Genomic DNA, 23,909 nt, shown 5'->3' with positions numbered 1-23,909 from the left:
GTAAATGATGAGTTAATGGGTGCAGCATACCAACATGGCACATGTATACATATGTAACAAACCTGCACGTTGTACACATGTACCCTAGAACTTAAAGTATAATAAAAAAATTGACCACAAATATAAGTATATACAAATGTAAAAATAATAACAATTTTAAAAATTTACAAAAAAAGAACCTTGAATGCCAGGCATAGAAGTTTGGACATAATCTGAAAGTTAGTAGGTGTTACAACAGGGCAGTCATGAGTTGCAAACGGAAGGTTAATCTGCCAGTGATTTGCAGGATCATTTGCAGTGAAGAGGAGTCAGAAGTAAGAATTCCAGTGGTTGTCATACTGTATTTTCTTGACTCTAAGAAGCATTTTTTCACATATAAGCACAGTTCTTATGTAGTAGGGTTGTTAAGAAGATTAAATGGGTTAATACATGTAAGACATTTAAATCAGTGCCTGGCATATAGCAAGCACTAGTACAAGTGTTAGCTGTCATCATTATTACAGTTATTAAACAATCAATATATACATTTAATGTAGTATTTTTTAACATGAAAGCAGTAGGTTTCTTAATAATGAATGACATATTAGAATGGTGAGATTATAGACCAGGTGTAAGATAATGAGGGCCTGGAAAAGGGTGGTAGTTGTGAGAATTCCAAAGAAGTAAGTCTGAGAGAGATTAAAAAAAGAATTGACTTGATGACATATTGGATATAGTGAATTAAGAAAAAGGAAAATTCTAAGACAACCCTCAGATTACTTACCTGAATGAATGGGAAATAGCTTGGCTTAAGAAAGAAATGTTACTTGATCTGTGTAAAGTACTTATAACAATGCCTTGCACATGGAAAGCATTATTTTTGTTAGTTATTAGTAGTAGGACTATTTACACCTGTTATATACTTAAATTTGTTATCAGGTGATGTAATAAAGCTACCAAAATATGAAAGAATCTTGTACATAATTTACTAGTAGAGAATTTATATGTTCAAGGGAAAATAAATTATGTGTTTTAAATATTTTTCAGTATAAATCAATGAGGAAGAGTTCAAGTGGCAATGAAAATGAGGTGAGAAAAGATAATGTTAATAATTATTTGAAATGTTTACTTATGAAGCTGGCTCAGTGAGAGTAAAATGCAATCCATTTTTCAGTTTGTTTGTTATTGATTTAATGCATGGTTTATTTTCCAACAATTAAAACATATGAGCATCGTCATACAATTATTAATTTAATCATTTAATTTCCACATATCCTTTAGAATGGAATTACTAATAATTCAGTTTTAGAATTTTATCATCATTCGTCTTAGACCTGTCATCTATGAGTGTAAGTGTGTTGTCTTTCACATCTTTTATCTTTCTAAATCAGCCTGGTTGTCAATTGAGATTTTTTTTTAGGAACTTTGTTTAGGAACTCCTTCCACAAATTCTGCATACTATTTTAAAATTTAAAATTTGACTTCTACAGTTTGTGCATTACCATAAACCTTTCTACTGCACAGCGTAAACTATGCAGCAGCCTATCGTTATTGAAAAGATATATTCTCATTACCATAAGTACTTAAGTTTTGTGTATTTTTGTTGGAGAGATTGGTATTTAATTTGATGTTGGGTACTTGGCAGGGCTTCTGAAAATGTCTTCAGTTTTAGGAAATAGAATCACACAGGGAAAAATAATGAATAGAGCCAGATGATTGGTTGTCTGCCAGCTCAGATGCCGATTTCTCTCCATGGCCTCTCCAGTAGTATTTACTGGGATGAATAAAAGTCAGTTATGGCTATAGCTGGTCATATTTTCACTGTTAGTATTTATGTTTAAGCCTAAATTACATGTTTTGTATGGGTATGCTTGGCAATATTTACCCGTGCATGAGCACAATCAGTTCCTGTACACCTGCCCAAGCTTTCCATTGCACCAACTCCACAAGATCCCAGCTTACCCTTTAAATATTATTCCCAGGGAATGGCCTACTGTGTGGTCTCTAGCATGTCTTCACCAGCTGTCAGGCCTTCAGTGGATAACACGTGTGTACCTGCTGAAGCCTCTCAGATTTGTCTGTAGTCCAGACCTCTCCCCTGAGGTTCAAGCCCTTGCAATATTTTATCCATCTTCCTACCTGCTTAGAATTTCTGCTGGATATATCTCATAAACCCAATAGGACTAAATATGTTCAAAACTGAGTTTTTAAAAAATTTTTGCTTCTAAACCCACTTTTTCACTAACATCCAAACATCCAGTTTGTGCAGTGGCTCTCAACTTTGGCTGTACACTAAAATTACCAGGTGAGCTTTAGAAAATACTGTCGCCTGGGTCACACCCCCTAGATACTATAATTTAATTGGCATGTGGTATGATGTGGTATGGACTGAGCAATGAAGTTTTTAACGTTTCCCATGTGAGTTTAATGTCCGGCCAAGGTTGAGAACTACTGAGTTAATGGAATCACCTTCCATCATCTAGCTGGAGCAGGGGCTGGCAAATTATGATCCAGGGGCCAAATTTGACATACCGTATGGGATTGTAAGTAAAGCTGCATCAGAAAACAGCCATACTCATTTGCCTATGGCTACTTTTTCATTACTGTGGCAGTGTTTGAGTATAGTAGCCCTCCTTTTTTCTCCATTTCACTTTCCAAGGTTTCAGTTACCTGTGGTCAACCACAGTCTAAAAATAGGTGAGTACAGTACAATAAGACACTTAGAGACCACATTTACATAACTTTTATTATAATACATTGTTATAATTGTTCTATTTTATTATTAGTTATTGATGTTAATCTCATACCTGATTTATAAATTAAACTTTATCATTGCCTGCCTCAATATCTAATCAGTAGCCAAGACTTACTGTTTGTTTATTTGCACTAAAATATTTTGCATACATTCCTCTTTTATTTCTACTGTTTCTGCTCTGGCAGAGGCCCTCATCCATTTCTTGCCTGTTCTACTGCAATAGCTTCCTTACTCTTCTCCCTTTCTCTAGTCCATTCTCACTGCAGCCAGAGTGGTCGTTTCAAAGAACACAGATGCAATCAGGCCATTCCCTGGCTTGGAAACCTTCAGTTTGCCCCCATAACTTAGAAGATAAATTCTAGATCCTCCTTTATCAAGCCCCTGCTTGCCACATCAGCCTTAATTCACAACTTGCTCTCCTTTCACCTTACCCTCCATTCACCTTACCCTCCAGCAAGACAAAACTGCTCAGAGGTTTTATGCACTCATCTTTACATTTGTTGCTTCCATGCTTTGGTTCTTCTCTCATCTTAGCATGTTGTTCCCTTCTTTCTTTTTGTGGTAAACACTGTTTTTTTACTGAATTCATACTTTCTCAGGAAACTTGCCTTTCTCTACCATCTTCATCATCCCCCCCAAGTGCCCCTTATCTGTGTCTCATAATATGCCATGCATTGTTCTGTATTATATTGAGAATGTTGTATTACCTGTATACATGAATCTATTTCTGTCCTCAACCGAAAGGTCCTTCAATGGGTGATATTTTACTAAATTTCAGTATTCTCAGTGTCTAGCATAGTGTCTGACATATAGTAGGTAGCCAATAATCATTTGTTGAATGAATACATTTTCTATGTAGTGTGCATATTCAAAGTTAAATGTCAAAATTTTCATATTTGGTTGGCAATAGAGTAGTCATTTAAAAATCATGGACCATTTAATGTTTTATTAAATTAAATTCTTTGTAGTTATCAATAAGCCTATATTAGATACATGTAAATTTTCAGATGAAAGTTATTTGGGGTGATGGAGATTTTGCATGCCTTCATTTACATGTCTCAGATTGGTAACACATCCCTGCTGTTATATGTAGATAGTATTTTTCAAACTTTAAAGTACTATATTTCGAACCACTTGAGGGTCTTATTGAAATGTAGATTCTGATTAGTTAGGTCTCCGGTGAGGCCTGAGATTCTGCATTTCTAAACTCCCAGAGGATCCCTATGCTGCTGGTTCACAGACCACATGTAGAGTAGTTCTTCCTTTAGTAGTTGGTCAAAACGATTTTTATTTTCCTTTTGTATGTTTAAATCATCATTTGTATTGTAATTTCATCTTCCATCTTTTTATTTTTATGTTTTAGCAAGACAGTGATAATGCTAATATGTCACCACAATCTCCAGTATCATCTGAGGTACAAGTTCTGTTTTTATATGTCTTAAAAATATGTTTTGTATGTTTTCTGTGTTTTACATAAGATTCTTCCTTGCCAGTTCTCTGTAACCTGATTTTTTTGCAATGTAATTTATTCACTCATATTTTAAAATCCATGGCAGATGAGTTTGTACAAACCTTCTAGCCTATAAAAAATTCTAAGAATGCCATTTTTTGGTGAAAATATTGATACTAGCACTTGTTTATTTATGATTTTCTTATTGGGAAGTGTCTGTATATTGCAGAAAAGAATTCACTTTATCAAATCTATGCTTTCTCATTCATCCATATTTTAAAATAAATGATAGATTTTAAGAACAACTTTCAAATTTTAAATTTGAAAAAAGTACTTCAGCATTGTGCAATGGCCTTTGGTTTTTCTTGTAACCAGTCAGGTCTGAAACCAATGCAAAAGAAATTTCCTTTTTCCACGAGAAACATCCCTGCAGTGGGTTGTTCCTATCGACAGGAGGTTACACGTTTTTGGGAGAATGGGTATCAGAAAGTTAGAGTTTGTGAAATCTCGATCAAATACTCTGGTGGCTTGAATGACTGATTCTTCTAATTTATTTATTCAAGTCTATTGCTTTACAACAAGAGAAAAATTTTAAAAATTCTAAACGCTATCTCTTCTACTTCAGATTACCTTAAAGTGTATTGGCATTAGTAAGTAAATGATTACACATTGATGTGATGAATTCACTTTGCCCAAAGTGTTGGATGGCCCAAATTCACTGTGTAACTTTGGTTACATAGATGCTGTTAATATTTCATTATATGTAGGTGGTGTTGCTTTTTTAATAGGCTAGGATTCTTTGTTGTTGTGGGTGATCTGCATTACAAAACTTTTAAATGGATTTGGACATTAATTTTATAAACATGTTTCTAAATTATTTATATGATAGGTAAAATGGTATACATACTTTTAGAAAACAATTTAAATTAGGATGTCTTAAAATTAGTCTTTGTCATATGCTTTTGTAATTCTTTTACTTTAAGTTACAAGTATAAGCATATAAGTGACTACTACTTATTTGTCTGCTTGATATATGATTTTATGATCTGTGCTCACAGGGAAGACTATTCATACCAAATTTCCCAAATAATTTACATCGCTATATATATGACACATGATCTCACTCTGTTGCCCAGGCTGGAGTGCAGTGGCACGATCTCAGGTCACTGCAACCTCCACCTCCCACTTTCAAGCAATTCTTGTGCCTCAGCCTCCCAAGTAGGTAGGACTACAGGCACATGCCACCACACCTGGCTAATTTTTGTATTTTTAGTAGAGACAGGGTTTCACCATGTTGATCAGGCTGGTCTTGAACTCCTGGCCTCAAGTGGTCTACCTGCCTTGGCCTCCCAAAGTGTTGAGATTACAGGTGTCAGTTTTATAATATATTTTTTATTTCATTTGGATCAGTGAAATTTTCATCTTAGGAATTCATATTAATTTAACCAAAATAGTGAAGACAAACTGGGAGGCTTGTAGATTTGGATAGGGTGGTGAGTATGTATGTGCTTTGGTAACTCAACTGACATTTAACTTGAACTGCATATCACATGTTAACAGAAGATTTAGGTAATCTACAGAATTCTGATTGCATTAATTTCATGTGTGAATGGAAAAGAGTAAAACCAATTAGTGTAATGCTTTACTATTAACAAAGTGCTTGCCTGTATATTTGTACCTAAAAGCAGCCCCATAAAATAGGTATGATCCTCATCATTTTACAGCTGAAGAGATGGGTAACTTTCCAAACTATCTTAGTTAATAAATGGCAGAGAAGTGACTGAAGCTGAGCCCTACTCACTTCACAGAGTTGTTGCACAGATTAAATAAGGTGCTGCTAAGATTACATTATTTTATCACTTTACACAGTAGTTTCATTTAGTCATCTCATTTAATCTTCACAGTAACCTCATTTGAAAGATGAAGAAACAATCACAGAGAAATTGTATGTTGTGCTCAAAACATAGCCTGAGCTTTCTAACTCCACCGGCAGATTTGTTTAATGTACTACAGATCTTTCCACAGCAAACCACTGTGTGTGAAACATTTGAAACAATATTCATTCAAATAGAAGAGATGATATTTATCATCTATCATTCTTCAGTCCCTGTACAAATAGGTTTGCCTTCAGATTATCTACTGTTAGGTGTTAAGTCCATAGTAGATGCTGAGTAAATACTAAATTCACTTACCTTTTCATTGAAGCTTACTTCTTTTTTTGGGCAACTTCAATCTGATTCTTTCAAAAAGTATGATCTATTTTATACAGTTCACTAATGATTTTCATTTTCTTTCTACTATGAAAGTATTTAAAGCCTATATAGTTAGCTCAACTAGCAAATATTAGTTGACCTCTTAAAAGTGACATGTATCAACTTGAATTGAAATGCAAGTTACTTTTCTCTTCACTAATCATAGGAAAATAAGTATCTCCCCAAATTGGCATGGACATGAATAAGCACCTTGATTATTTTGAAAGAAAAGAAGTTTTATTATTTATTTATTTTTAACTTTTTAATTTTTTTTAGGAATATGACAGAACTGATGGTTTTTCACACAGTCCCTTTGGCTTGAAGCCTAGATCAGGTAAATGGATATTCTGTAAATAAAATTTATTAGTTATATTTGAAACTAGTTTCCCAGCTTAAATGGGATTGATTCCGTAGTTTTAAGTACACATAGATTCTTTCTTCTCTCCTAAAAGCAATTTTCTCTTAATGTTATTTGTCTTTCCAATTCCCATTCCCATTTCTTTCTTCCACTTTACCTTCAAGCTCCTGAAACCTCAGCTTTTTGCCTTAGATATACTGCAGTCTTATTTCTACTCTACTGTGACTGCTGTTAGAATGACCACTCTGCCAGCAGACCAAACACTGTTTGAAATTATAGCACTTCATTATATTGTGGTTTTATAAAGGGATCTTTTCGCATTTGGCAAGCCCAAAAGAAAATGGATCCATGTTACTTGGCAAGGTATTGAATTATAGTTTTTATTCCTGAATAACTGTATTGACTTTCAAGAATAATTTCCTTTTTTAAAAGATAAAAGGCTGACATATGTTCAGTAATCATTTTTAACCTGGGCCATAAGTTTCTAATAACGTATGTTTGAGTAAGAACATGTATAGGTGGTAGAAATAATTAACTTATCTTCCCTGTTGCTTTCAATTATGCACATAAATAGAGTTCAAATATATTCTCTAAAAATATTTGGAATGTATTAGTGAGTAATAATGTTTTATGTAATTTTGTATTGATTCTTTTTATCATGCCTCTTTCCCCATCAATAGTTGCTCCTTCCCATTAATTTTGTAACAAGTTAGGAAATTTCTGTTTTTATAGCTTTTAGCCGCTCATCTCGCCAAGAATATGGGGCAGCAGATCCAGGATTTACAATGAGAAGAAAGATGGAACATTTACGGGAAGAGCGAGAGCAAATACGACAACTTCGCAACGTAAGTCAGTTTGCTCTTTCAGATCTGCTTTGTGGAAATGGGTTTAACTTGGAAAATTAATAAGGTGTATAGATTTTATTTTCAATGCTCCTTAAAATGTTTGGATATCCAACAATTAGTAATGTAAACATTTAACATATATGTTTAGATAGAGTATCTGATTTCTATCTGTTTTTCTATAGAATCTTGAATCCAGGTTAAAAGTAATTTTGCCTGATGACATTGGAGCTGCACTGATGGATGGGGTTGTTCTTTGCCATTTAGCCAATCATATAAGGCCACGTTCTGTTGCTAGTATTCATGTGCCATCACCAGCAGTGGTAAGTTTTGTTTACAATTTGTTAGTTCTCTAAAGGAAGATATAGCTTCTTAAAATTGTCTTTAAATAATATACCTCAGTGAACTTAGTTTTCAGTTTTGATTAAGTTCCATAGAAAAATGCCTAAAAGTACATTTTTTCCCTCTTTACAGCCCAAACTGAGCATGGCAAAATGTCGAAGAAATGTAGAAAATTTTCTTGATGCTTGTAAAAAGTTGGGTGTCTCACAGGTAATTGTTATTTATCTAACAACGTGATCACTTAAATTTGAATTTATTACATGCAAACTGGGGTTCTTCTTAAAGCAATGAATAATGCTTTCTGAACATGAAAATGAATGCCTTCTCTTGGTACCTTCTCCTGAGCTCCAGCTTTCGCTGTAGCAGTTATCTAATGAATGTTTTTAAGCTACCTTTAAAGTCGTTTATGAAATAGCTACAAATATGGAAAATCATGCACATCACTGACCAAACATAACTTGGTGGCCATATTTACAACTTGGTTGTGATGTCATTGTTACCATCTTTTTTTCTTTCTTTTTTTTTTTTTTTTGCTAGAGAACATTTGGACTCCTTTGTAAGTCATTGGATTGATTCTGATTGGAAGATTTGCATTCAGTGTGAACAGCTTTTTAAACTTTATTTAAAATGCAAAATTGGAAATTATACCAGCATATTATGATAATACCTGTATTGGACAAACTTTGAAATTTTTAGGAATTGTCTTATGTTTCATGTAATAATTGCACTACTATACAATTAACCATTAAAGCAGTGTTGTAAATATATAAGGAACATGTATAATCACAATATTGCTTCTTTGTAAAGTGTTATAAACCTAACCTCAACATGAATGACTATGGAGAGAAATGACATTGTTATCAGAGCACAATTAAGTTGTTGTGCTTGTTAAGCTGTCTTTTGAACAGTGTCTTAATAATCTGGTCTACAGATCCCACTTTAATCTCTTCCCTCAAGTAAGTAAACATAATTTAATGTGTAGAGAATCAGTGAATTGTTGGGTAATTTGGAAATTACATAATGTTCTCTAATTACCTCTTGTCTATAGTTGATGTGATGGGTTTTTTTGTTTTTGTTTTTGTTTTTGTTTTTTGAGACGGAGTCTCACTCTGTCGCCCAGGCTGGAGTAGTGCAGTGGCACGATCTCGTCTCACTGCAACTGCCACCTCCCAGTTCAAGCAGTTTTCCTGCCTCAGCCTCCCAAGTAGCTGGGACTACAGGCATGTGCCACTGCATTTGGCTGATGTGATGTTTTCAATTTTTAATTCTTAAAAATGTTTGTTGTTTCTTTTTTCTACTCTCAATCTTTCAATGGGGAAATAGCAAACTTAGCAACGTTTTCTGCAGCCATTACATCATACAGATTTTCCCGTTTTGCCATTTTTTCTTTTTTAAAATTTTAAAAAAAAAAACCTTTTTTTAGAGATGGAGTCTCACTGTGTTGCCCAGGCTGGACTGGAACTCTTGAGCTCTAGACTTCCATTTCACAAATAACTGGGATTACAAGCATTCACTACCTCACTAATATTATGTCATTTTTGTTTTAAGGGTTTTATTTTTAGCTTCATTGCTTTTCTGTGAACTCAGAATTGGTAATATATAATAATTTTTAAATTAATTTTCTTTGTTTTAGGATGTTTTCCAATTTTTAACAGCTTTGTTGAGTTATTAACATACAATATAGGGCATATAAATAAAGTATACAATTTGATCAATTTTGCCATATGCATACACCATGAAATCATCACCACAGTCAAAATAATGAACATATCTACTGCCCCCCCAAATTTCCTCATGTGTCTTTGCAATCCTTCCTTTTCCAGCAACCACTAATCTGCTTTCTGTCATTGCAGATTAGTTTGCACTTTCTAGAGTTTTATATAAATGGAATGATACAATATGTATTATATTTTTCTATCTTCTTTCACTCAGCATAATTATTTTATGACTCGTCAGTGTTGTTGCATGTATGAATAGACCATTGCTTTTCATTTCTAGATAGTATTTTATTGTATGGATATACCACAGTTTGTTGATCCCTTGACCTGCTGATGGACATTTGGGTTGTTTCCAGTTTTAGCGGCTGCTACAAATAAAGCTGCTACGAACATTTGTATACAAGTCTTTGTATGGATTTATGCATTCTTTAATTTTTAGTAAATACCTAGCAGTGGAATAACAGGAACATATGGTAGGTGCATGCTTAACATTTTAAGAAACTACATAACTCTTCCAAAGTGGTTGTACCGTTTTACATTCCTGTCAGCAGTATGTGAGAGTTCCAGTTCCTCCACATCCTCACTAACATTCAGTATGATCAGTCTTTTAAAAATTTTAGCCATTGTGATATGTATATACTGACTTGCCAGTGCAGTTTTAATTTGCATTTTCCTAAAGACTAATGATGCCAATCATCTTTTCAAGGCTTATTTGCCACCTGTATATCTTCTTTTTGAAGTACTTTGAAGTATACTTTCTTTTTTGAAGTACATATTCTAATCTGAGGTATATTTTGTATTGGGTTGTTTATTTTCCTATGATTGAATTTCAGATTTCTTTACGAATTATGGATGAAGTCATTTACCAGATTTATAAATATTGCATCCAAATCTTTGGCTTGTCCTTTCATTGTCCTTAGAGTGTCTTTCAAAGAGCAGGATCTTCACTTATTGAAGTACAATTTATTTTTTAAAATGGGCTGTGCTTTTTGTGTCAAACCTAGGAAATCTTCGTATAATCCAAGGCCACAAAGATTTCTTTCCTATGTTTACTTCTAGAAATTTTATAATCTTAGGTTTTATGTTCATGTCTATGATCAATTTTGAGTTAGTTTTTGTATGTGGTTAAAAAGTATGGATTGACGTTCTCTTTTTTTAAGCCTGAGATTGGGCATATACATTGATTTTTTTAAGAAAATATTTTTATTGAGATATAATTAAAATGCCATAGCATTCACTGATTTAAAGTGTACAATTAAATGGTTTTTAGTATAATCAGAGTTCAGCAACAGTTACAATAATCTGTTTAAAATATTTTTGTCACCCCAGAAACACAGCCCTTACCTATTCGCAGTCCTTCCCCTGTTCTTTCTGTGGATTTGCCTACTCTAAGACATTACATATAATGAAATCATACAATATGGGGTCTTTAGTGTCTGGCTTCTTTGACTTAGTATGATTTTTCCAAGGTTCATCCATGTGTAACCTAAGTCAGTACTTCATTTCTTTTTATGGCTGAATAGTGTTCTGTTCTAAATACATACCACATGTTGTTTATCCATTCATCAGTTGATAGACATTTGGGTTGTTATCACTCATTGTTTATTCTGAATAATGTTGCTTTGAACATCCGTGAATAAGTTTTTCTTTGAACACTTGTTTTCGATTCTCTTGGTTATATACCTAGCAGTGAAATTGTTAGGTTATATGGTAACTCTATGTTTATAATATTTTTTAAGAAACTGCCAAAATATGTTGCAAAGTGGTTGCACTGTTTTTACATTTCCACCAGCAATATATGAGGGTTCTAATTTCTTCACATCATCACCAACAATGGCTACTGTCTACCTTTTTGGTTCTAGCTATTTTAGTGTGTGTGATGTGATACCTTATTGCGGTTTTGATTTGCGTTTCCCTAGTAGTTAATGATGTTGAGCATCTTTTCTTGTGCTTATTGATTTGTATATATTCTTTGGAGTAATGTCTATTGAAACCCTATGTTCATTTCTGAATTGGATTATTTATCTTTTTTTTTGAGTTGTAGTTCCTTATGTATGCTGGATACAAATTGCCTAAGAGATATATGATTTGCAAATATTTTCTCCCATTCTGCAGGTTGTGCATGGTATGAGGTACGGATCCAAATTCATTCTTTCACATGTGGATATCCAATTTTCCCAGCACCATTTGTTGATAAGACTCTTCTTTTCCCCATTGAATTGTCTGTCTTAGCACCTTTGTCAAAAATCAGTTGACCATAAATATAAGGCTTCATTTCTGGACTCTCAGTTTTTTTACCACTAAATTCCTTATTCCAGTATCACACTGTCTTACTGTAGTTTTGTGATGCATTTTGAAATCAAGAAGTGTGAGTCTTCCAGATTTGTTCTATATCAAGGTTGTTTTGGCTATACTGAGTCCCTTGCATTTCCATATCAATTTTAGGATTGATTAGCTTGTCAATTTCTGCAAAAAAGCCAGTTGGGATTTTGCTGGGGATACCGAATCTGTAAAATGATTTGGGGAATATTGTCATCTTCGCAATATTTATTCCTGTGATCCATTAACATGAGACACCTTTCCATTTATTTATATCTTTTAATTTTTATTCCAACAGTGTTTTGTAGTTTTCAGTGTATGAGTTTTTCATTAGATTTGTTAAATTAAATGCTTAGTATTTTATTCTCTTTGGTACTATTATAAATATAATTATTTCCTTAATTCCACTGTCAATTTTTTATTGCTACTTTATAGAAATAGAAGTGATTTTCTTTTATTGATCTTGTATTCTGCAACCTTGCAGAACTCATTTATTAGTTCTAATAGTTTTTTTTTTGTGTGTGTTTCTGTGCCTTAGGAGTTTCTCTATACAGAATCATTTAATTATTCTTTCAAAGAATTCATCCATTTCATCTAACTTGTCAAACTATTATTATGAAGTTGTTTATAATGTCTCCTTATTATCATTTTGGTATTTGTAGAATATCTTGTGGTGTCACTTCTCTTATTTATGATATTGGTAATTTGTGTATTCTCTCTTTTCTTCCTGATTAGCCTAGCTTGAGGGTTATGAATTTTTAAAAATCTTCTAAGTGAACTAACTTTGGGTTGCATTGATTTTTTTATCTATTGTTTTTTGTTTTTTTACTTTATTGTTTTCCTCTCTCATTCTCATTATTTGCACCTTTCTTTTGCCATTGGTTTAATTTGCTCTTCTTTTTTTAGTTTCTAGGGTGGAAGCTGAAGTCATTGATTTGAAGCCTTCCTTGTTTTCTAGTATACACTTCAGTGGTTATTTGAATAAATAAGCAAAATGTTAATAGGGCAACAAATATAGCAGTGAAGATGGAGATGAGGCAATAATTTTGAGAACTCTTTATGGGATACCATCAGTAATATTTGGAGAATGGGTTATGGGAGTAAGGAAGAAAGAGGAAGACTATTATTTCACAGGTTTGTCAATGGAGATTGAATAGTGTATTACTAAGACATGGATCACAGAAGGACAAGTTAATTTGGTAAAGTAGTTCTGTTGTGGACACATTGATTTTGATATGTCTGTTAGATGTCCATTTGGCTGTGTCCAGTTGATATTTGTATTTGGAGATCGATAGAGAGACCTTGGGAGGAAATAAAAACTTGGAATCATCGGTATGGAAGGGGTAGTTAAAACTAGAAATAGATGAGAATACCAAAAGAGAGGATATAGTGTAAAAGAGAAGAGAGTGAAGACAGAACCCTTGGATACATTTGGTATGTTAGAAGAGGATCAGTGAGGGCTAATTAATGAAAGCTACTGCACAATTGCTGTCAGAAAAGTTGAAGTAGAAAGAATGGTGTCACACAAGACAGGGGAGGGGTAAGGTTCCTAGAAAGGCATTAATCAAAGGCATAATATGACTGAGCAGTCAGCTAGACATATGCAACATTTGACATTTAAGATGGCATTGGTGATTTTTACTAAAATAGTTTTAGTGGGCATATGCTTTAGGGTTAGATTTAAGATAGCAGTGGTTGAGTAGTGAGTGGGAAATGCAAAAGTGGTGGCCAACTCTTTTATAAACATTTTCTTTGTAGAGAAAGAGGTACAAGTGTGGAATGACAGCATTTCAAACAAGGCCAACTTCTATAATCTTTTTTCTTAGTATAAATTAAGAATCTAAAAACATTTTAGATTACAATATTTATAAGAGAAAACTTAGAATTATGTATTTTTCTTGATGTTTTACAGAAATCATGTTTTTAAAATCAAATTCTGACTTAATTTTATTACACTTCTAAAAAATGAATGTTCAAATATCTCTTTTTTTTCTCCAGGAAAGACTTTGTTTGCCTCATCATATTTTGGAAGAACGAGGACTTGTGAAAGTTGGTGTCACAGTTCAGGCGCTCCTTGAATTACCAACAACCAAGGCATCTCAGCTTTCTATGGCTTGATACAACATTTTAAAATTTTATGTGTATAGTTTCATTTATTTGAAGTGATTTCAAATATTTCAAATTCATGAATAAGAATATTCCGTCAAAAATAGTTTGCCTTAGGTCACGCCTTAGGATTTTTAAAAAATTACATTGAAACATCAAACTTAAACATTGAATTGCCCAAACTTCTTTGGGGGAAAACTGGATTAATTTAATAAGAGTATTTGATAAACTCAAATTCTCTTTTTACTGAGTCAGTTGATAATCTTGATTATTTTTCAGAAAGCAGACTGATACTAAATTTAAAATGTAGTTTCAATTTAATAATCACATTAGGTTTAATTTTTTTACATCATAGCATACTAGTAAACATCTGGATAAAGGTAATTTTTTTTAGCAATTTAGAGCAATTCTATATTTGAGTTATTTAATACACTTCTAATTCTAGTTTATACACAATTTCTTCAATCTTTGGTCTTAGTTTTCTAGAAAAAAGGAGTAGAAAAAACAATTCTGGCTTTATATTAAATTCTTTTAGTATTATAGGTTGGTGCCAAAATATTTTCAGTTGTACTGTAGATTGTTTACATGTGAAGTGCCTGTGTAATTGATGACTCTTATATAGTCTTAAGCATTTTTGCAATTTTTTAAATGTATTAATAGAGTCAATGGAACTTTAAAATATTTTAGTAGATTTTGTAAAGTCAGTAATATGTGAGGATTTAAATGAGCCTCACATGGTGACATTTGTGGTTTTTTAGTTAGTCCATTGCAGTTTCCCTTAAATTGGTTATTTCATGTTGTCAAAAATACCAATGTTAATATGATTAATTTATGCTATTTAATTTTGTGAAAATCATCTTTTAAAATGTATTATTTGAAGAGTATTTTATTTCTGTATTGAAAATGTTACACAAAGCAGTAAAGTTTTTGAGAACTAGTGAAGTACTAATTATCAAGGACATTTTGATAAAACTGCCAAAGTTTGGGTTTATATCTTCCCTTTGAGCAGCATTCTATCAGTGCTGCCTTTACGTATATTCAGAGAGCAGCAGTTGAGGAATAGGTTTTTACTCAAAATCTGGCCATTTGTGAATCCTGTAAACCTTGTGATCTTCAATTACTTTGATGTTAAATTAAACACAGACTCTTCTATAAATATTTTCATGAGATATTGTGTTACACAAAGTCCTTGTTTTAACTTAGATATGGGTAAATTTACATTGGTGGTATTGCAGGAATTTTTCAAAAACATTACTGTAATGAGTAACTGAGTTTCCTATAGAAGAACCTTAATAGTTACTTTTGTAGTAACCAAGCAAGCATCATATCTTAAGTATGTGATCATTTGCACTTGTTACCTCTTAATATGGATGCAACTTATTAAAAATGTTGGCCTGGGTATTTCAAAGGGTATATATATAAGGTAAAAACTAGTGTGCCAAATGGTATAGGAACAACTGTACTTTTTTTGATCAGTTGGCATGAAGCCATAGAATTAAATTTTGGCTTTAGAATACAGATGTGTTCATTACATTCCCCAAGGGTCAAATTGGAGCTTTTAAAGAATTAAAGCTTCTATGACTATATGGTTTAAGAATGAAATTATTAGTAATTTATTATTTTAAATATTTGACCTCATTAGTTGTTAATTTTTTAGTTGGATTAAAAAAAAAAACTCACTGACATAATCTCCCTAGTGAAAACTTGGGTAATACATGTAAGAAATGGCAAATAAATACCTTAGTTAATGACTTTTTATGTAGAAATTTGACAGCATTACAAATTAAGTGAGCATTAAAAACACAGCAATCATTCATACTGCTTTCATAGGTGTTATGATAGTCTCTGATTAATCAATCTAGTATTACTTATTTTACAAGTGTTGTCCTGTTTCATATCTTTGAAGTAGTAGTGAAATTGTAGGCCATTTTCTTATTGCATTTCAGTTACTTTTCAGTTAATTATTCCTTTAAAAAGAAAATACAGCAGAACCTCACTGTAGCATTCTTTACTGCAGAGCAAAATTCAATTTAAGATGGGCTTCTCTGAGGTCCACATCATGGCAGTTCATTTACTCTTGTGCCAAATGGCAACACCACCTCTAAAGCAGTTTCACAGCATAGTCCCCTACAATGTTATACCAAGGCTCTGATGTATTTCTTTTAGTAGTTTCTAAGTGTAAAATTTATTCTAAATGTTTTATGGCTATTATCTATTTCATCAGTTACTGAATTAAGAATGATTTTCATTACTTGAGTGGGATTTGTGATTTAATGACAGTTGAATAATCAAAAATATTTTATTAGGCCCCCAAAATTTAATAGATAGCTATTTCTGTTACATTTTATTACTGTATGGCACAAGAAAGAAGTGACATTGGGTATGTTAGAAATGAAATAAGGAGTAAAAATGCATTACCATTTGTTTAATAATTATCTTTACAGATTGCTAGTTTAATGACTTTTTTAACTGAATTTTTTGAATAAATCAGAAATGTTTGTATTGGTCACAGATCTATCATAATTGCTTTTCTGATGCATTTAAAAATACATGGAACACTTAAATGTATATTACCGATGCAAACTGTGGATAAAGTTGAAAGAAAAAATTTAAGTCTGGTATTTCTTTTCTCCCTCTCTACCTCCTTTCTTACCATCACATCATCCATTTTTTTTGTCAGCATTTGATAGATGGTGTCTATGTTCCCTAGTGTAGAAAAATAGCCAGACTTTGAGAGAATATTCAAAGTAAGTGGTTTAGAGGTCCAGATTCACTTTATATTGTGAAAGGAAAATAAATCTTGGGGCCCCAACATCACTAAGCTAAAGGGGAAGGTCAAGCTGGGAACTGCTTAGGAGAAACCTACCACCAATTCTATTCAAAGTCACCATTCTGCTCACTGAGATAAATGCCTATCTGATTGCCTCCTTTGGAGAGGCTAATCAGAAACTTAAGAGAATGCAACCATTTGTCTCTTATCTACCTATGACCTGGAAGCCCCCTCCTCGCTTCCAGTTTTCCCGCCTTTCCGGACTGAAATAATGTTTGTCTTACATATGTTGATTGATGTCTTGTGTCTCCCTAAAATGTATAAAACCAAGCTGTGCTCTGACCATCTTGGGCGCATGTCGTCAGGACTGCCTGAGGCTGTGTCATGGGCACCATCCTCAACCTTGGCAAAATAAACTTTCTAAATTAACTGAGACCTGTCTCAGATATTTGGGGTTCACATTTGGTAACCACGAAGGGATTCTGAGTGGAGGTACCCCTGACCTTTGACAAATCTCTTATTGGTGCTTGGTACCAACATGAGCTAACTGTATGGCTCAAACCAATAAGGCAATTTGCTGAGGTCTGGGAGCACCCCCTACAGAGAATCCCTAATCTCCCAAAATCTGGTCAAAATCTAAAGTTTATTTTGCTATATGATTCCCTGTTTTGGAGTTTTACTTGCTCCCAACAAGGAAGGGAAGATTTCCTGCTTCCATGACAATGGAAGGCAGGTAATCCTTTATGGAGTCTGAGCTCACTCCCAACAGGGAAGATGGGTTTGAGTTTTTTCGTGCTTTTAGGATGGTAGAGAACATTGTTCAGCCTGAGACCCATCCCTAGGTAAGTAACTGAATTGGGGTTTTGATTTGACTAAAATTAACAACCAGCTGGTTTTAATTTCTCCTTACCATTAGAGCGCTCAGTGATCATATTGTTGGGTTTTTTTGTTGTTGTTTGTTCTGGTCTTTCTCCCATCAGATTTGACCATCTCTACCTGATTTCGTCAAATCTGAGTGAGAATTCCAAATTATGGGTAAGAAAGCCTCTCTAATTTGTCTAAAATTCCTTGCAGCTGCAAAAGAGGAAAAAAACAAAACAAAAAACCGTGCACTTGGTTTCTGTGTTTGCTTCCTGTCTTGAAAAACAAACATTCTTTCATTTACTTTTCTTCCACCCTATTTTTTGCCATTTGCAGTACCAAAAAAAAAAAAAAAAAATCTAGAGGAGGCTTCTAATGACTTGAACCACCTTAAAAAATTCAGAACAAAGCCATCACTCACCCCTTTTGGGGTATTCTGTGTTGTCAACCTTGGCAAAATAAACTGTCTAAATTAACTGAGAGCTGTCTCAGATATTTGGGGTTCACAATATGTCATTTTCAGTAGGTAATATTTTCTTTAAATAACAATAATTTTTTATGATATCCTCACCAAATAATATTGCCTTTATGTAAAATAAACTATGTAACATAAAGATAAGAGAATTTTTTTTTTTTTTTTTTTTTTTTTTTAGACAGAGTCTTGCCCTGCAGTCTCAGCTCACTGCAACCTCCACCTCCCTAGCTCAAGCGATTCTCATGCCTCAGCCTCTTGAGTAGCTGGGACTATAGGCACGCACCACCACACCCAGCCAATTTTTGTATTTTTAGTTGAGATGGGATTTTGCCATATTGGCCAGGCTGGTCTCGAACACCTGGCCTCAAGTTATGAGCCTGCCTTGGCTTCTGAAAGTGCTGGGATTACAGCTGTGAGCCAACGCACCCAGCCAATATAAGAGAACTTTATGTTAAATAAATGTAGAATAGGTAAAATTGTGATTTTTTTTTTTTTTTTTTTTTTTTGAGACAGCATCTTGCTCTGTTGCCCAGGCTGGAATGCAGTGGAGTGATCTTGGCTCACTGCAACCTCCACCTCCTGAGTTCAAGCCATTCTTTTGCCTCAGCCTCCCTAGTAGCTGGGACCACAGATGTGCACCACCACACCAGCTGATTTTTGTATTTTTAGTAGAGATGGGGTTTCACCATGTTAGCCAGGCTGGTCTCAAACTCCTGACCTCAGGTGATCTGCCCGCCTTGGCCTCCCAAAGTACTGGGATTTAACAGGCATGAACCACCACGCCCAGCCAATTGTGATTAATTTTATTGTAGTTTTAGTGAAAGGTATATTATTGAATTGCCCTTAAGCTATATGATAAAAAATTAATCTTTCTTTTTTCAGGTAAATTTAATATTTTAAAAATCCACATATTTTATTAAAATAACTTTTATTAATTTGTAATTGTGATTTACCATACAAGTAGAAAGTCATCCAGGTAAATGTTACTGAAGATAATATTATTCCCTGTTTTATAGTTACTCATTGTAAACTTTCAGATTTAAACAAGTACTTAAGTAGGTAAATATTTGGTGTAAGTTGTTTGAAAATGATTCTAAGTTTATCACAGAACCTTGAATTATCTTTAGATAATGGTACTAAGCTTGTTTTCTCCTTCAGTAAATGTACAGTTTTGGTACACTACATGGAATGGCCTAGAATTCTCAGGAACCTATCTCACTATCCAGAGCACTCCAGGGTACTGATATATTTACTGTATGTTAGATTCATGTGGAAATGTCCAGATATATTCTGGAATTGGTAAATTGGAAAATATCGAATGTCATCTACTTCTTAAGGCATAAACTTTTCTAATCCTGTATTTTAAAACATGAAAAATATCCTTATGCTTACAGTGTTTAAATAGCTTAGAATTTCCACAGTAGTGTGTGTGTGTGTGTGTGTGTGTGTGTGTGTGTGTGTGTGTGTGTTTCATGTAAGGCTCCAGTTGTTTTAGCAAAATAGAATCTTACTGCATTTGCATTGGAAAACCAGAGTTCAGAAGTTATGAGAATTCTTACATAAAGAGTTTAGGATAGAAGGTTGGTGATTGAATAATTTGAAAGTTACCAAAATAAAAACAGAAGTTTCTTTAAAATGTGATCATTTTAAAATTTAAATTATTGCATAATATTTTCCTCATTTCTTGGATACTTTGAGTACCCTGCCATTTATGGTTAGAGAAAAATAAATTTATTTTTACTCTAGTCCATTGATATGCATCAATTAATTATCTACCTAAATAGGTGAGAAATGTATTGGGTATGTACATATGTAAATGATAAATAGAAATAGATTTTTCAATAGCAAATTGAATGTTATAAAACTTCAGATATTCATTTCCAATTCAAATAAACACAAAGTGATTCTGTATAATTTATGAAGTAGTAATTAAAATAATACCTTAGGGCAGTGATTCTTAAACTTTGGATTTTAAGAAATCCATATGGATCAATATGGATCACCTAGGGATTTTGTTAACGAAGTACAGATTGATTCAATAGGTCATGTGTGGGGTCTGAGATTCTGCATTTCTAACAAGCTTCCAAGTGATGCTGGCCCAATAGACAACTTGTATAGTAAAGCCCTATAGTCATTCAAGTGCTGTAGTAATATCAATTTACTGTACAATAGTATAGTAGTTCGATATTTTAAGTGATGTTTCAAGATCGTTACTTAACATTTTAAATTCTATTCTAAAATGTGTTCTACTTTATTAAGGGCTTTGGGATTTTCTTTATGGTTTAAAAAGGTATACTTTTTGTTGTGATTAGTACTATCTCACATTTTCATTTCTGAAAAATCATTTTAAACACACACAGCTGTATAATTTTCAAGATAAATGAAACTAGTCACAGGTATGTGTGATTATAAAATGGTCGTATATATCTAAACAAGTTAAATTAACAAATGTAATGTTAAATTAACAAATATTAAAGCACAAAGGTGTTATCTTTCTTTTTTGGAGCACTTAGAAAACTACATGAATTTTTTTATAGTCTTGAGATCCATCCATTTTCTTGCTATCCTTGCTTTTAAGTTGAATACATAATCATTTTTTTAGGATAACATGTTAAATGTAGACCATATACAAATAAACTAATATCTATTTAACATAATAGTTATGTTCCATGATCAGAGCTTAATTTTGAGATAAAGATAAATTTCTCCCCCTCGCAAAACAAATGTGAAATGCTATTTCCTTCATTTAAAACATTTGGAATCATTTTACTCATTTTAATAGCCTTAACAAAAGTTCTGGATACATTGCTAATTAGAAAACAAATTAAGATCCAAGTTAGCCTGAAACGCCAAAGGCAGTCAAATGCCTTTCATGGCAAGATGACTCATTTACTTTGACAATAGATGGAAATATTAATAATTAAATATGAAAAGGAAGAGCACAGACGTGCAACATTGAACTAGAACCTTTTTCTATAATTGAATTATAAATAATAAAATATATCTTTATGTATGTCTGTCATTCATTATCTTTAACATCTAAGATTAACAACTGAGTAGAAATGGATATTATGCTGTAACTCAAATTTTTAAACCCCACATACTTGGATATAATCATGGTTAGTAGTTAATAAAATATATTTACAAATATACATTTTAAAATATGGGTATAATTTTTAGGCATTTTGCATCATCAAAGTTTTCAGTTTTTCATTGTGAAAGATAAAGAAGAGTTTATGATACTCCTAGGTATAATCATAAAAAAATTTTAAACCATTAAAAATTTTTAGAATTTGGGTATTGCCATGTTTCATTCTTCAGGCTAGGAAACCAAGGCCCAGAAATATGATTTGAACTATTATTTAAGGACTGAACTTTTTCGTAACCATCCCTGGATCATTTACCTACTGTACTAAAACATACTTTGTATGTATGATTTTTGTTTTTTTTTCCAAGTCTTTAAAGCTTTTATGTATGACTTTGTTTTCAATATGATAACATTATTATACTCTGAAAAAATAATTCTGAATTAGTTAATTTGAAACACTTTTTTGAGCTCTTACTACATACCAGGTATTGGTATTGCAGGCCTTGTGGGTATGGCAATGAAGAGGACATGGTCTTTTTGTAGAGAGCTTTACAAAGGAATTCAGTTGCTGGCTTCTGGCTGTTGCATTAAAATAGATCAAAATTTATAATATTAAATTTTGTTATTGAAATTTATCATTGGCCAGGCATGGTGGCTCACGCCTGTAATCCCGGCACTTTGGGAGGCTGAGACAGGCAGATCACTTGAGCCCAGGACTTTAAGGCCAGCCTAGGCAACATGGTGAAACCCCTTTTCTACAAAAAAGACAAAAATTAGCCTGATGTGGTGGTGCACATCTGTGGTCTCAGCTACTCGGGAGGCTGAGGTGGGAAGATACCTTATCCCAGGGAGATTGAGGCTGCAGTGAGCTGTGATTACAGAGTGAGACCTATCTCAAAAAAGGAAAGAAGAAATTTATTATTCTTAATTCTTACGTTTTGCAAGCAATTTTTAAAGTTCACTTCTTTGTACTAAACATTGTAATTGAATATTTATTGCTGCTAGTTGGTTCTAACAGTTATATTTTTTTGAAAAATAATTTTACATGTTTATTTTTTCCCATTTCATTTTTTCTCTAGCTTTATTGCTTTATTGAAGTATAATTGACAAATAAAAATTATATATATTTAAGCTATACAACCTGATGTTTGATATATGTATACATTGTGAAATGATAACTCTTATCAAGCTAATTAACATATCCATCACCTCAAAATATTACCTTTCTTTTTTGGTGGTGAAAACATTTACGATCTACCCTCTTGGCAAATTTAAAGTGTACAATATAATATTACTAACTAGTCACCATGCTGTTCATTAGATATCTAGAACTTATTCATGCTGCACAACTAAAACTTTATACCCTTTGACCCATTTCCCCCAGCCCTAAACCCTGGAAACAACTGTGTCTGTTCAGCCTGCTATAGCAGAATACCATATAACTTTTGTAGCTTATAAATAACAGCATTTTATTTTTCACAGTTTTGGAAGCAGAGAAGTCCAAGATCAAGGCACAGGCAGACTTGGTGTCTGGTAAGGGCCCACTTTCTGGTTAATAGATGATGCTTTCTCATTGTGTCCTCACATGGCAGAAGGGGCAGTCAAGCTCCCTTGGGCCTCCTAAGGGCACAAATGCCATTCATGAGGGTTCCTTCATTCTTTAAAATTTAATTTAATTTAATTTTAAGTTCTGGGGTACATGTACAGGATGTGCAGGTTTGTTACATAGATAAACGTGTGCCATGGTGGTTTGCTGCACCTATCAACCCATCACCTAGATATTAGGCCCTGCATGCAGTAGCCATTTATCCTGATGTTCTCCCTCCCTACTCCCTACCTCCTGAGAGGCCCCAGTATATGTTATTTCCCTCCCTGTGTCCATTTGTTCTCATTGTTCAGCTTCCACTTATAAGCAAGAACATGTGGTGTTTGGTTTTCTGTTCCTGCGTATGTTTGCTGAGGATAAGGGCTTCCATTTCCATCCATGTCCCTGCAAAGGACATGATATCATCCCGTTTTATGGCTACATAGTATTCCATGGTGTACATGTACCACATTTTCTTTATCCAGTCTATCATTGATAGGCATTTGGGTTGATTCCATGTCTTTGCTATTGTGAATAGTGCTACAATGAACATATGATATGCATGCATGTGTCTTTATAATAGAATGATTTATATTCCTTTGGTTATATACCCAATAATGGGATTGCTAGGTCAGATTATATTTCTGATTCTAGGTCTTTGAGGAATCATCACACTGTTTTCCACAATGGTTGAACTAATTTGCCTTCCCACCAACAGTGTAAAAGTGTTCCTATTTCTCCACAACCTTGCCAACATCTGTTGTTTCTTGACTTTTTAATAATTGCCATTTTGGCTGGCACAAGAAGGTATCTCGTGGTTTTGATTTGTGTTTCTCTAATGATCAGTGAGGTTAAGCTTTTTCTTAATATGTTTATTGGCCACATAAATGTCTTCTTTTGAGAAGTGTCTGTCCATGTCCATTGCCCACTTTTTAATGGGGTTGTTTCTTTTTTTCTTGTAAATTTGTTGAAGTTCCTTGTAGATTCTGGATATTAGGCTTTTGTCAGA

General features: G+C 33.4%; 1 protein-coding gene and 1 non-coding gene across 2 annotated transcripts in view; both read left to right on the top strand.

Annotated features, from left to right (window-relative positions):
• Window positions 1-16,804, top strand: part of LRCH2 (leucine rich repeats and calponin homology domain containing 2) — a 104,896-nt gene extending 88,092 nt beyond the window's left edge. Inside the window, exons 10-16 of the mRNA XM_032756249.2 lie at window positions 1,027-1,068; window positions 4,098-4,148; window positions 6,713-6,770; window positions 7,527-7,639; window positions 7,822-7,959; window positions 8,111-8,188; window positions 14,014-16,804. Coding sequence (XP_032612140.1) covers window positions 1,027-1,068; window positions 4,098-4,148; window positions 6,713-6,770; window positions 7,527-7,639; window positions 7,822-7,959; window positions 8,111-8,188; window positions 14,014-14,133 — 600 coding nt within the window. The 3' untranslated portion in view covers window positions 14,134-16,804. The remainder of the gene's footprint in view (window positions 1-1,026; window positions 1,069-4,097; window positions 4,149-6,712; window positions 6,771-7,526; window positions 7,640-7,821; window positions 7,960-8,110; window positions 8,189-14,013) is intronic.
• On the top strand, window positions 4,521-4,649 carry LOC116812364 (small nucleolar RNA SNORA35). Its single transcript, XR_004370665.1, has one exon. It is a non-coding gene; the product is annotated as a small nucleolar RNA SNORA35 (small nucleolar RNA).
• Window positions 16,805-23,909: the final 7,105 nt, after the last annotated feature.

This window comes from Hylobates moloch, unplaced genomic scaffold (assembly GCF_009828535.3).
Source record: "Hylobates moloch isolate HMO894 unplaced genomic scaffold, HMol_V3 SCAFFOLD_7, whole genome shotgun sequence".
NCBI classification, from domain to species: Eukaryota; Metazoa; Chordata; class Mammalia; order Primates; family Hylobatidae; genus Hylobates; species Hylobates moloch.
The sequence above is the reverse complement of the archived record's forward strand: the minus strand, read 5'-3'. Positions and strand labels throughout refer to the sequence as shown.